General features: G+C 23.2%; 2 protein-coding genes across 5 annotated transcripts in view; both read right to left on the minus strand.

Moving 5' to 3' along the window:
• The window catches only part of LOC102681689 (phospholipase B1, membrane-associated-like), a 9237-nt gene extending 7130 nt beyond the window's left edge, over window positions 1-2107 (minus strand). For 3 of the 4 annotated variants that reach the window (XM_031512041.1, XM_006618899.2, XM_006618900.2), the window contains exons 1-4: window positions 1848-2107; window positions 1345-1419; window positions 881-1092; window positions 551-727 (exon numbers count right to left, since the gene is read on the minus strand). In XM_031512041.1, the coding sequence (XP_031367901.1) occupies window positions 551-727; window positions 881-1092; window positions 1345-1419; window positions 1848-2007 (624 nt within the window). In that variant the 5' untranslated portion in view covers window positions 2008-2107. The remainder of the gene's footprint in view (window positions 1-550; window positions 728-880; window positions 1093-1344; window positions 1420-1847) is intronic. The other variant, XM_006618901.2, reaches the window with a different exon arrangement.
• A 3005-nt stretch (window positions 2108-5112) lies between these two features.
• On the minus strand, window positions 5113-9333 carry LOC102681567 (phospholipase B1, membrane-associated-like). The gene is made up of 7 exons (XM_006618898.2): window positions 8877-9333; window positions 7611-7697; window positions 7003-7214; window positions 6625-6801; window positions 6119-6414; window positions 5513-5691; window positions 5113-5439 (listed from the first exon to the last, which is right to left on the minus strand). The coding sequence occupies exons 1-7, from the start codon at window positions 9007-9009 to the stop codon at window positions 5291-5293; spliced, it is 1233 nt and encodes a 410-aa protein (XP_006618961.1). The 5' UTR covers window positions 9010-9333; the 3' UTR covers window positions 5113-5290.
• Window positions 9334-12460: the final 3127 nt, after the last annotated feature.

A 12460-nucleotide genomic window follows, 5' to 3' on the forward strand; every position in this document is an offset into this window, starting at 1 on the left:
TTTTTAAATAATAATTCATATGGAAATTTTACTCTATATTTTTGATTTTTAAACAAAAAATCATCCTCTCTTAAGTTTTATTATAAATTCAGAGACACCATATATATATATACAAGTAACAAGTAAGAAATATTTTGGAAACTGATTCAATATTCCAAAAGCAATTAGAAAATATATAAATATATACGTATATTTTATTTGAATTTGTAATCGAAAAATATAGTTAATTTCATATTTTAATATTTAACTTATAAAAAATAATCGTTATTATTGTATAATTATTCTTGAGAAAATTCTCATTCAATTTTATAATTTTTTTTAATTAATATTTTCAATACATATTTCCTACTTATTACATTCTGAAATTTATCATATTTAATTAGAATTTAAGTCGAGTAAATTTTTATTATTCCAAGAAAATATTTTCTTAACTGATATCATAAAAAAAAAGTAATATCATTGAATATATGAATTTTAAATTTTAAATTAGTCATATCGTTCAATTATCTTGTTATCGGATAATATAATGATAATTATTATTATTACGAACCTTCCAATGCTTCTTTACGTCTATTCTACCATCCTTCCTTATTTTATTGATTAGATATTTAGCCATGAAAGGCAAATCTTTAGACATAGCGCCGATCTCAGCAACGCTCAACTGCGAAGCTGATTGAGAAGTTAAAGAATCTTCAAGCGCGTAACCTATTAACTTGGGGTTGTATTCCTACATAATACGTCACATAACAATAAAATCTTTCTATCAAAAAAAAAAAAAAAAGAAAAAAAAAAAAGAAAAAAGAACGTACTTAATTCGCGCTGCTATTCAATAGTTATATCATTTTCAATCAATTCATCAATTTATAATCATTAATCGTACTTTGAGGATATTGGGGAGGGTAAGATACGTCCGCCAAGTCCCTTTACCACCGATGTTCGCCTGCACCCCTCTGTTCTCCACGAATATTTCCAATAGATTTTTCGCAAAAATTCCAGAACCAGCTGTCAAAGAATCCCCTATTGCCGCAATCACATCTATGTCACCTGGCCTCAAACGATGGACCGAATTCGGAATTTTAGGAGATCTACCGCCTAAAGAAAATCAAGTCAAAATTTTACACTATAGCTTGAATGTCATTGTATGTATTTTAAACAGGATTAGTTATATGAAATTAGCAGGTTTATATATTTATTACACGTATGAAAATAGTTTAAAATTTGTACTTTTAGAAATTTACAATATCAAATTTTCAAGCAAAGAATTTAATTCAAATTGGGCAATGATGAATATATAAAACTAATTTTTTACGAGAATTTTGATAATAATTGAATTTGCTTAAGTACCTGTTACGTTGCAAGGAAATGGAACGTCCAATTGAATTTTTTTTTGAAAATTCGTTGGAGTTCGTTCGTCATTTTCTGTAAGATAAATATTAATTACTTATAGTATTTTTCAATCACTGTTTCTGAAAAAAATATTAGTCCAAGTCTATTCAGACTAATTCAAAATTTAGAATGGAATTAGAATTATTTTAGATTGATCATTCAAATTATTGTATTTTTGCTATGAAATCTCTTCGATTGATATATTATATGTTCAAACAAATATATTTCTAACTTATTAATTTTTCTACTTATTATACATTCAGCACTGCTTGAAATCCATCAATGTCTCGACAAAATTCTACTTTTTTTTTAACGAAAATATCTCATAAGAGATTCTTCATGCTCGTACATTCTCACATAACTTCTATTAATTTCTTTAAAAAAAAATAATCGTCTCAGAATCAAAATTTATCCTATTATCAGAAAAACACTGCGAACGAGATAATAAATCGAACACGTACCGAAAATATGAAATAGGTAATTACGAATTGCACGCCATATGAGGAGATTGGACGGTGAGTCTAGGAAGGTCCTCTGAGACGCCGCCAGTACGCATAATTGCGAGAAAATACACAAACCAAGTTGAAAATTGACCATCACTCGTGTCATCACTTCGTTCATTAAAATTTTCACATTGATGCTCTAACCGATGAGTAAGTTTTCCGTTCAGTTATTTGCTCTGCAGCGATACCGAGTGTGCCTGAAATTGCATCACTCACCTCCCTTTTAAGCTTTTCCACCATCTCGGACAGAAAATGTATGAGTGTAAATACAAATGCGAATACGTATCTTTTTCAAGGACCTTGATCGTGAACGTAGACTGTTTTTTCAATGAGATTCAATGGCCGTCACGAAGGAGATTGATCCCTCGAATTTGACTCGATATAGGGAAGAACGGGATATATTCGCATCACATAAAATAATTTATATTTTTATTTAGCGAGATATTAATGGATATATAACGAGAGATTATATTCATCGATGATAAATTTGATTAAACACGATTCTGATACGAATTGTAACGTGTAATATCACGTTGCGTTGTTTCAATTTTGTGCATACGAAAAAATAGACAGTAATTGAACGATAAATTTGGTAAATTTGAAATGTCATTTGAGATTTATTTGAAAAGCCTATAGTTTCAAATAAATCTCATTCATACGGTATGGTAATAGAATTATTGTTGACATATCAGATGATATCAATTTTAAAGTACATAATTTTAAAGTTTGTAATTTTTATTGAAGAATACTAAGTTATTAATTAATTAACTTAAGAATTAACATACAACATCATTATATTTACGTTTTCTTTATCTATTTTGATACAAATACAATAATTTCTACAAAATTATGATTGAAATATTTAAAATAATTAAATTTTTTATTATAAATAATAGTTTTATTATAAAGAATAGTTTTTTTTTATAGAGATAATAATTATCTGCTTCTAAAAAAAAAAAAAAGAAATATATATATTATTATATATATATGATTTTTATGAAATTTGTGGTTTCATATCTCCATCTATTAAACAAACTAGTATAATAATTAGAATATATTTTCTTCTATAATTTTTCTCTGAATTTTTTGCTAAGAAAATGAATAAATTGCCAGTAATTGTCTCTTATATTCTGTATATCACATATTCTCTATATCAGAGTTAATAATCGAATGTAATAATCGATTGAAATTATTTATAAAAAAAAAAAATGATTTATTCATCATCTATAGAAAAAATTTATCATCGAGAAAATTTGCAATTGATTTCATTTATCGAATAGATGGAAAAATATTTATCATTAATTAAATATCAAATTTTATTTTTATCATTAATTTTCAAAATATTGCTATATCTATCCAAATATAATATTAAAAATATGATAAAAATAGCCAAAGAAGATACAAAACAATTAATTAAAGCAATCTAAAAAAAAAAAAAAATAGTTAAAATATTCCCAAATTAATATTTATTTTTTGAATAAAAAACAAAAAATCGTAAAATTTACATATAAACTGTATTCTCTTTCATACAAATTATTCATATTTGTGCCTACCATTGATTCAATGAATCAACAAGCCATTTCAAACCCAAAATTACATTTTGGAACAGTTGTAATTGCAGCGTTCGCAAGTAATTTTCTGTCTGCTCGATCCGATCTTTTATTATTTTATATGCCGCCGACGAAGAAATCGAGGAACGTGACAAAGAGGCTGATGTTTTTAAAACGGTACCACGTACCACCAGGAAGTTCATGGTATGAATAAATAAATAACAATCGCATCTACTGATATTCAAATTATTCGATGATCATCACTCGGAAATCTTTCGTACAAATGTACCATATTTTTCTATTAAAAAAAAAAATAAAGATACTGTAATTGTATATATTTATTTGTAATTGTTATTACATTCATTTTATTTATCTCGTATCTCTTTTGATTTGAACATTTTACAGAAGATTTATTTTTATTATATTCATTATATTTATGATTTATTAGAAAAAAAATTAATAATATTTTTTTTTCTATAAAAGAAAATTTATAATATAAAATAAAATGATGAAAATTTATATGTAAAATACACACAGAAGAATTATTAATCATGAATAATTGAAATGGAAAATAAATTTATCTAGTTTTTTTAATTCTAGTAAATTAGATATCGAGGGGAAAAAAATTAGATATTGGCTAATATGAAACCGGTAAATATCGATTATATTGCTTGATTAATATTTGCTCAATCACTTATTAATATGCTTGCTTAAGCAATGCTCAAGTACTATTCTAATGATAAACTATGAAAATAAAACAGACTTGAAATAATATCATACAATTTTTTAATAAATTAGTATGATATATATTTTAGTATATGTATGTATTATTGATATTGTGTTATTTAATATGTATTGTAATTTTTATATTCTTTTGTTTCATAGTAAGACTGATAAATTTTTAATGATTGTTTCAATTGATTTATAAAAATATTTTACACGAATCAAATATATAATATATAATATATATTAATTCAATTTTTGAATTAAATTTTTATTATTTTCATTAAATATAATTCTCTATAAAAACAATGGAAATAAAAATGATGTGACATTTATGTTATAAATTGAAATGATACACACGATTTCCGTGAGTAATTTTTCAAATTATGCTGAATTATGCACGAAGAATACAAAATATTTGCCAATAACGTGCATGGTATATACTTTAATCCAAACGTTTGAACAAAGAATTGAAAAAAAACTTTCCGATTGATGCTCAAAACAAACCAATATAAATATTCTGAAGCATGCATATTTATTTCGAGTATATAAATAAAAAATTAATAATATCAAAATTTTAATTAATGAATTATTTTAAACGATACATCGAATAAAATTAATAATTGACGAATGATTTATAAATATGAAAACGAAAAATTAAAATATTATAAAAAAATATTATAAAAAAAGATTAAATAAATGAATTAAATCGAATTTTTTTTACAGTGATTCTATAATATCCGATTTCTTTTTAAAATCTATAAAGATATAGATTATATTATATTATATAATTTATTGTATTAGCATTAAAATACTTACTCAAAATTATATTAATTTATTTTATGATTAGATGGAAAATAGATTTCAAGGTATAGAATATTCTCGGATAGAATACGTGTAATCATCTAAAAAAAAAAAAAAAAAATAATGCAGAAAAACAATATGATACAAAAAAAGTCTTGATTTTATTGAAATATAAATAAATATTTTGTTCTGATACAAATAAGATTGGTTCAATAATCAAAGTAACATTATAAACATTTAAAAAATTAGCTATTGTACTAAATTTCAATACTTTTAGTATTTTAATTGGATGGATTATGAACGTGATTCAAATTTTAATTAATGTCAAATTATATTCCGTGAGTTTTCACGTGTCATTAGATATGGCCTCTCCGAGGTAGGACATAAGAATCTTTTAAAAAATTTTGGATACGATATGTGGTCGGACTTATTACCAATTGGTTCCAACAGATTGTTCCATATATAATTTGCCACTTATATGAAAAATATTACAACATTAGAATAATGAAGAAATCATTATAATAATGCATCAATTGTTATACTTACATATCGCGTGACATTTTTGACTCAAATGAAAACAATCAATGGAAAAATATGATAAATCGGCGAATCCATCTTCAGCGAGCGGAACTTTTATATTTTTTATAGCTGGAAGAGTTATTACGGTAAAGTTATTTGTATGAAATTCTGGATAATTAACGATTTCTTCCTCCAATTCTTGCCATCTAAAAATTTAAATAAAATAGATTATAAATTACATTTTATAATTACAATCCATATTAAACAGTCGTTTAAAAAAAATTGTAGAAATGTGAAAAATAAAAGAAATTTATTTATTTTATTTGGATTAATTTTGATTCGAACCATAATTTTTCACGATAAAGTATAATCGAAAATAAACGTAAAAATTTGTATTATATAATTCTGTTCTTCTCAGATAAAAATATTTTTTCGTATTGCAAAATATATTGAAATATAGTGAAATTTTTTAATTTTTTTTTTTTTTAAATACAGTATCTCATATCGTTTGTAAGAAATTTAGAAATATTTTAATTTATACTCTCTAACCAAGAATAACCGGAATAATAAAATTTCACTTTTCTTTTATATCTCGAAATCTTGGATTATTTCAATTAAATATATTATACAAACTTGTCTATTATTTCGTAATATTCCTGTCTTCGTTCTTTATATTGTACAGCTAGCAAACATGGACATTCTATGGTACTTATCAAATAACATCTCCACGAGAATCTTCCTCTACGTGCTTTGACTATTTCTTTTATATGAGGTGATATTATAACAGCGACAAAACTCCTTGGTAAATTATCTCTTAATATTCGAAGGGTATTAATTAAATCTTTTTTATGATTTTTCAAAATGATGGACGGAGAAGGATTGTTACACATGGCGCAAAAATCATTAGGCCCGATCAATATTGATATAAACTGCAAAAAAATATGAAAAGAGATATTAGATAACGATACTCGTAATCAGAACAATTTATTAACACTTATTAAAATAATAATTTTCGTTTAATTTGATTTTAATTTTAAAAATAATTTTATTTAAGTTCTAAAAAAAAATCATTGCTAATAAAAATTCGTGATCATTATTATTTCCATAGAACTATAATGTATTTTATACGAAATACGAACCTTCCAATGATTATTTATATCTATCCTTGGATCTTTCTTCATTCTATTAATTAAAAATTTAGCCATGTAAGGCATATCCATAGAGACTGCACCACCTTCACCTACGTTCAATTGCGAAGCTGGATGAGAAGTCAAAGAATTTCCAAGCGCATATCCTATCAAATTATGGTTAAACTCCTGTACATAAAAATATTTATCAGTCGAAAAAGTGTTTTACACTCACTAGAGATCATCGTGATTTTTTTCAAAATTCTTACATACAATATACAAAATAATATTAATCAAATTTTATACGACTCAAAGTGAAGATTTTTTTTTATGAAAGAAAAACAATTCTAGCTCATCTCTCATTTAGAAATTTACGATCATTGAATGTACTTTGAAGATATTAGGGAGCGTCAAAACTTTTCGCCATGTTTCTTCACCACCGATAGTCGCCATCATACCCCTGTTTTCAATAGTTAACTGTATCATATTAGTTGCAAGTAATCCAGCCCCTGTTGTTATAGAATCGCCCATCGCGGCAATAACGTCAATATCACCTGGTCTCAATCGATTTACTGAATCAGGAACAGTGGGAGATCTGCCTCCTACAAATGTTAAATTATCAAATTACGAAACGATTATTAAATTTTATGATCTTATGAAAGTATTATAAATTTATGTATGAATGTAATTTTGACAATAATAAAAGATGATAATAGTTGTATGACTGCATGAGATATAAGTGGTATAAGTGATTATATGATTTCCCATGAAATATCAGAAATAAACGAAAAATTGTAAATATTTATTTTAAATCTTCGTCTTTTTTTGAGTCACTTTTTTAAAATATTTTTTTTTGATAAAATAATTCGATAATAATTTTGATCGAAATGATTCGAAAAATTGATCGAATCATGTTTTAATTTATTATGTATTTCGTACTCATTGATTTTCGTGCAGTTATTCAACTTTTACTATTGATTGAAAATTTGTTTAATTACCTGTCACGTTGCAAGGAAATGGAACATTTATTGGAAATTCTTTCTGAACTATTCCCGCCTTTTGTGCATCTAGTCTTTGTCCTTTTTCTTTTATGCAAAAAGAACAATTATTGAGTACTTGTAGTATTTTTTTCGATGCATTTATATCAAAGTATGAAAATATATTCCATTTTTTTATTTTCCTTTTTCACTTTTTAGACTTTATCGATAATTTAATAATATTCTGCAAATTTAATTCTTCAGGAAAAATTTCATTAATATTTTCTCAAAAAAAATTTATTAAAATTAAAAAAAGATTATGTATTTATTGATATATTAGTCGATGTGGATCATATTCTCTAAAAAAACTATTCAACTATTCAACTTTAATTTATTATTATTAATGATTTAGTAATTTTTTTATAAAAAATAACAATTTACATTGTTTTTCTTAAATATATATAATTTAATTAATTCCATTTAAAAAAACAAAATTAATTATGAAATTATTAATAATGCTGAATTTTATAGCTTCGAATATCATAGTTTTGTATGAAATATTTCGATTTGTTATATTATTTACATAAAATAGAAAAAATAAAATGAAAAAAAAATTGAATATCATCCTGAAAGATGATTTTGAAAGAGAAGAAAAAGTTAAGAGAATCAATATATTGGTGTATTAATATATCTGTTTATCTTACAGTAAGAGAGAATATGTAATTTGACATAAATTCTATTTTTTCCATGTTGATTATTCAGAGAATTAATAATTTTTTCATTTTTCTTTCAAGTTATTTACATGCATATTTTTAATAATTTTTTTTCTGTTATTTTTATGTTGTAATATTATGTATATGAAAAAAGAATCTCATTTTAATTCTTAAATATTTCATATTTAATAATGTTTAAATAACGTTTTAATAAAATCTTTTTATTTTTATTCTCTTCCAATTAAGATCCAATAATCGTAAAATATTGTTTTTTTCCCTCGATTTATACGTACAAAATTTTTTCTCCTTTTATTTTATACGAGAGATAATAGTAAAGTTGATAATATTAATAGAAATTTGAAATTGAAATTTGAATTATTTGAAAATTTTTTTTTAAATTAGTCATCTCACAAGAATTTCACTGTTTTCAATGTTTCCAATGTAAACACACACACACACACACACACACACACACAAATAATTTCTCATAATTAACACATTCTTACAAAATCGTCAAAATTGTGAAAAAATATATGTCGTCGCAAGAAACGAATAAAATCAACTGAATACATACCAAAATTATTCAATATCCAAGTACGCATCAGACGAAGTAATGTCAAATTGTCTGATGTGTCTAAGAAAGTTTTATTCATTGCTGCTGTTATCGCGCATATTTGCAAAAGAAGGCACATATATAACTTGATCATGTCGCGGACGATCAATTCGATGAACGAGAGAAACTTTTAAAGTTTCGTGACTAACTTCTTTATACCTTTAAAGTTACTGTTACTGATCAGTTCTCAAATGATATGTTTTCCCTTTCGAAGTTTGTCTCGACCTGAAGTGGGAGAATTACAACATAAGGAACAAAAATTGCCTACGTTTGCCGCTATTTAAGTGTTACAGAATATCTTGACTGTGTACCGAGATGTGTACAATGGTCTTTACAAATAATACAGGTTCGTGTGATTGATGAAGCGTTTGAAGTTGTTACGCTAGTTTGGTTAAACTACGAAATAATGTGTATAGAGCAAGCTTTATATATATGTTAGTATAAGATTGCATAATGAGACATTTATATTTTAAAGATGAACAGTTTTTTTGTTCCTTCGTTACGAAGATTTATAAGTTTTTGTCACAACTTTGTCACATATATATTATGTTAAGATTATATTATATTATTGGTACGTATAATTTCAATATTGTAAATGTCGATATTGAATTATCTTTGATAATTTATAGAATTTAGATATTTTTTAATGAATATTTCATTGATATATTTATAACATATTTTACAAGTATTTTTAATATATATTTATTTTTTATATATTGTAATGATAATCTATTAAATTATAGTTTATTTATTTGATAATAAAATACAATATGTTTAATAAACAATTCATTTGTAACAAAATTATATAAATGTAATAGATAAATTTAATATCATGAGATATGATGATGATATAATGTATAGTTGTTTGTATATTTAAGAACATATTTGATTATTTTTTAAAAATATTCATAATTATTTAATTATTTACATTTCACCTTAATTATTTATATTTTACAGTGATTTAATTACAGATATTTATGTAAGTGTGTTACGCCATATATACAACGTAACATATGCGGAAGATATGCAAAATAAATACAATAAATAAGTAATATGCATGTGAATAGGTAAGTAGTTATATATCATAATTTATAATATTTATAATTTAAGCAATAATAATTAGCATTTATTAATGTTGAAGTATATAAAGTATATAAAGGACGAAATTATAGAGATTAAATTGTGGGGATAAAAATGAAAGATTTCTTTTGCATCGGTATTGGATTACCTCTCAGCCGATAGAAAAGCAAAGAGTAAATTAATCGCTTCACAATGATGGATGAGATATTTTGAGATATAATATAATTTATACGACTCCACGGATATAAAATCATTTGTCATTGAACAAGATATTCCACGACGCGATATAATTTGTACGATACCATGGACGAAATGTTCGATATAATATATTTTATAAAATTTCATGGACGAAATACTTCACGACACCATACAATTTATAACGACTTCATTGGACGAGAAATTTCGTGATATAATGTATTTTATAACACGGACGAGATATTTCGCAATACAATATAATTTATACGATACCATGAATAAGGTATCTCGTAACTTTTTATTGCATTAAAATTGTACATCATTGCTTGTTCATTCATTTTTGTATTTTCGAAAAAGAAAAAAAAAAATGATAAATATCTCTTAACCAATTATATGTGTTTATATCAAAGTTAAATTACATCAAAGTATTATTATTATCGATGATCATTTTTATGATTTTTATAAGAATTTTTTATTTGTTTCCTACTTCGAGAAATTCTTCGCAGGAAAAAAGAAGATTATGCTAAATGAAAAGAGCTTATTAAAGAAGAATAGAAGATGGAATTTGAATAAAGATAAAATATATGTGAAGGTTTGTATCATTTTATTATATTATATTATAATTTATAAGTTTATTGTTCAGTATTATAAATTTTTGTAAAAAAATATTAATTTTTGGGAAGAGATATTAAATATTGTCTGATTGTAAGATTACTATATATATAATAAATATTTCAATTGATAATATCTATAAAAAAAAATAGGATCAATAACAAAAATAATTATTATAACATATATTAGATTTTAACAAAAATAAATTAATATTTTAATTAAATAGCTATATATATGATTTAAAAGTGTTTTTAATCACAAATTTTATCACTTAATTTTCATTTTTCTTATTATATACGATTTGTTTGAGACAGGATACAAAAAATTTCAATTTTTGTGTGTGCATTGTCTTGTTTCCAGTTTGCAGCAGATTGATCTATATATAATTCGTATATTTTTTATAAAACATTTTTAATTGAGTGTTAATGTAAAAATCATTAAATTAGATAGGATCTAAATAGTATATAGTATTTCTTAAATAGACTTCTGAAAACCATAATTATGATTATTTTTTTTATTTAGTTTATATGACAATATATGTATAAATATCAATTTATCCATAGAAAATGTTACAGCAACATTTTAATTATTACGCAAAAAGTATACAGGTTTATGTACATCAATCACTTACAATTATTACATTTAAAAATACGCATTATTTAATATCTATTTTACATATGTATAGTTTTACAATATTGAATAATAGCTTACTCAGATAGTTAACTTAAAAGAAAAAAGAAGAAAAAATTGAACACAATAACGGCAGTGTACAAAAGATTATTGTTTCTTCTTATTAAAACTATAATATATACATATATGAAAATGTAAATGATTCGCAAAACATTACAATTACATTAAATATTTTTTCCATTTTATTATTTTTATTACTAACTAATAGTTTAATACTTAAATGTTTTTATTGAACTTTATATTACATTAATAAAGATATTTGATTAGACTATACTAATATTTGATTATATTTAGATCAAGAAGAAGAAGAAATCAATATTTTGTTTATTATATTTTTATTTATACTACTTCAGTTTAATTATATATATATTATATTTAGTAAATTCATTTTAGATTACTTTTATGTTATATATAAAATTATTGCAAAATTAACAAAACTTTAAGTATTAAGAAGAAACATTATATAATGCAATATAATATGATATTTTGTAGTAAATTTATAGAAAAAATTTGCATCAAGATTTATTTCGAATTTGTTCTCTAAAATATCATATTTTCTTTGTTAATGAAATTAATTAAATCCAAATTTATGTAAAAAAATATTGCATTGAATATCTTTAAAAATGATGAACTTCCTGTTAGCAATTTTTACATTTACAATAATTTTCTATCATATAATGATTTCATGAAGAATAATTTATAGATAAAAATAATTATTATAATAATTATTTATAACTTTCAATATATCTTTATACATGGCTATTATACACTGAATTGTTTAAAAGATCAATTTTTAAATAATAATATGAAATATGAATTAATATAACATATTGAAAATATTTCTTAAACATATTTCTTATAGATAAATATTTTAAATATAATTTAATAAAAAAAATTTATAAAAAAATTTATTTAAGTAAATATTATTACGTAAAAATTTTATATGTTTAAATATTCCATCCAAATAT

This window comes from Apis dorsata, unplaced genomic scaffold (genome assembly GCF_000469605.1).
Source record: "Apis dorsata unplaced genomic scaffold, Apis dorsata 1.3 scaffold_382, whole genome shotgun sequence".
NCBI lineage: Eukaryota > Metazoa > Arthropoda > Insecta > Hymenoptera > Apidae > Apis > Apis dorsata.

Coding starts and splice junctions, on each gene's coding strand:
- LOC102681567 (XM_006618898.2), bottom strand. CDS start 9,009: ATGATCAAGTTATATATGTGCCTTCTTTTGCAAATATGCGCGATAACA. Junction 7,698..8,876: donor TTGGATATTGAATAATTTTG/GTATGTATTCAG, acceptor TTTGCATAAAAG/AAAAAGGACAAAGACTAGAT. Junction 5,440..5,512: donor TCAAAAATGTCACGCGATAT/GTAAGTATAACA, acceptor TTTTCATATAAG/TGGCAAATTATATATGGAAC.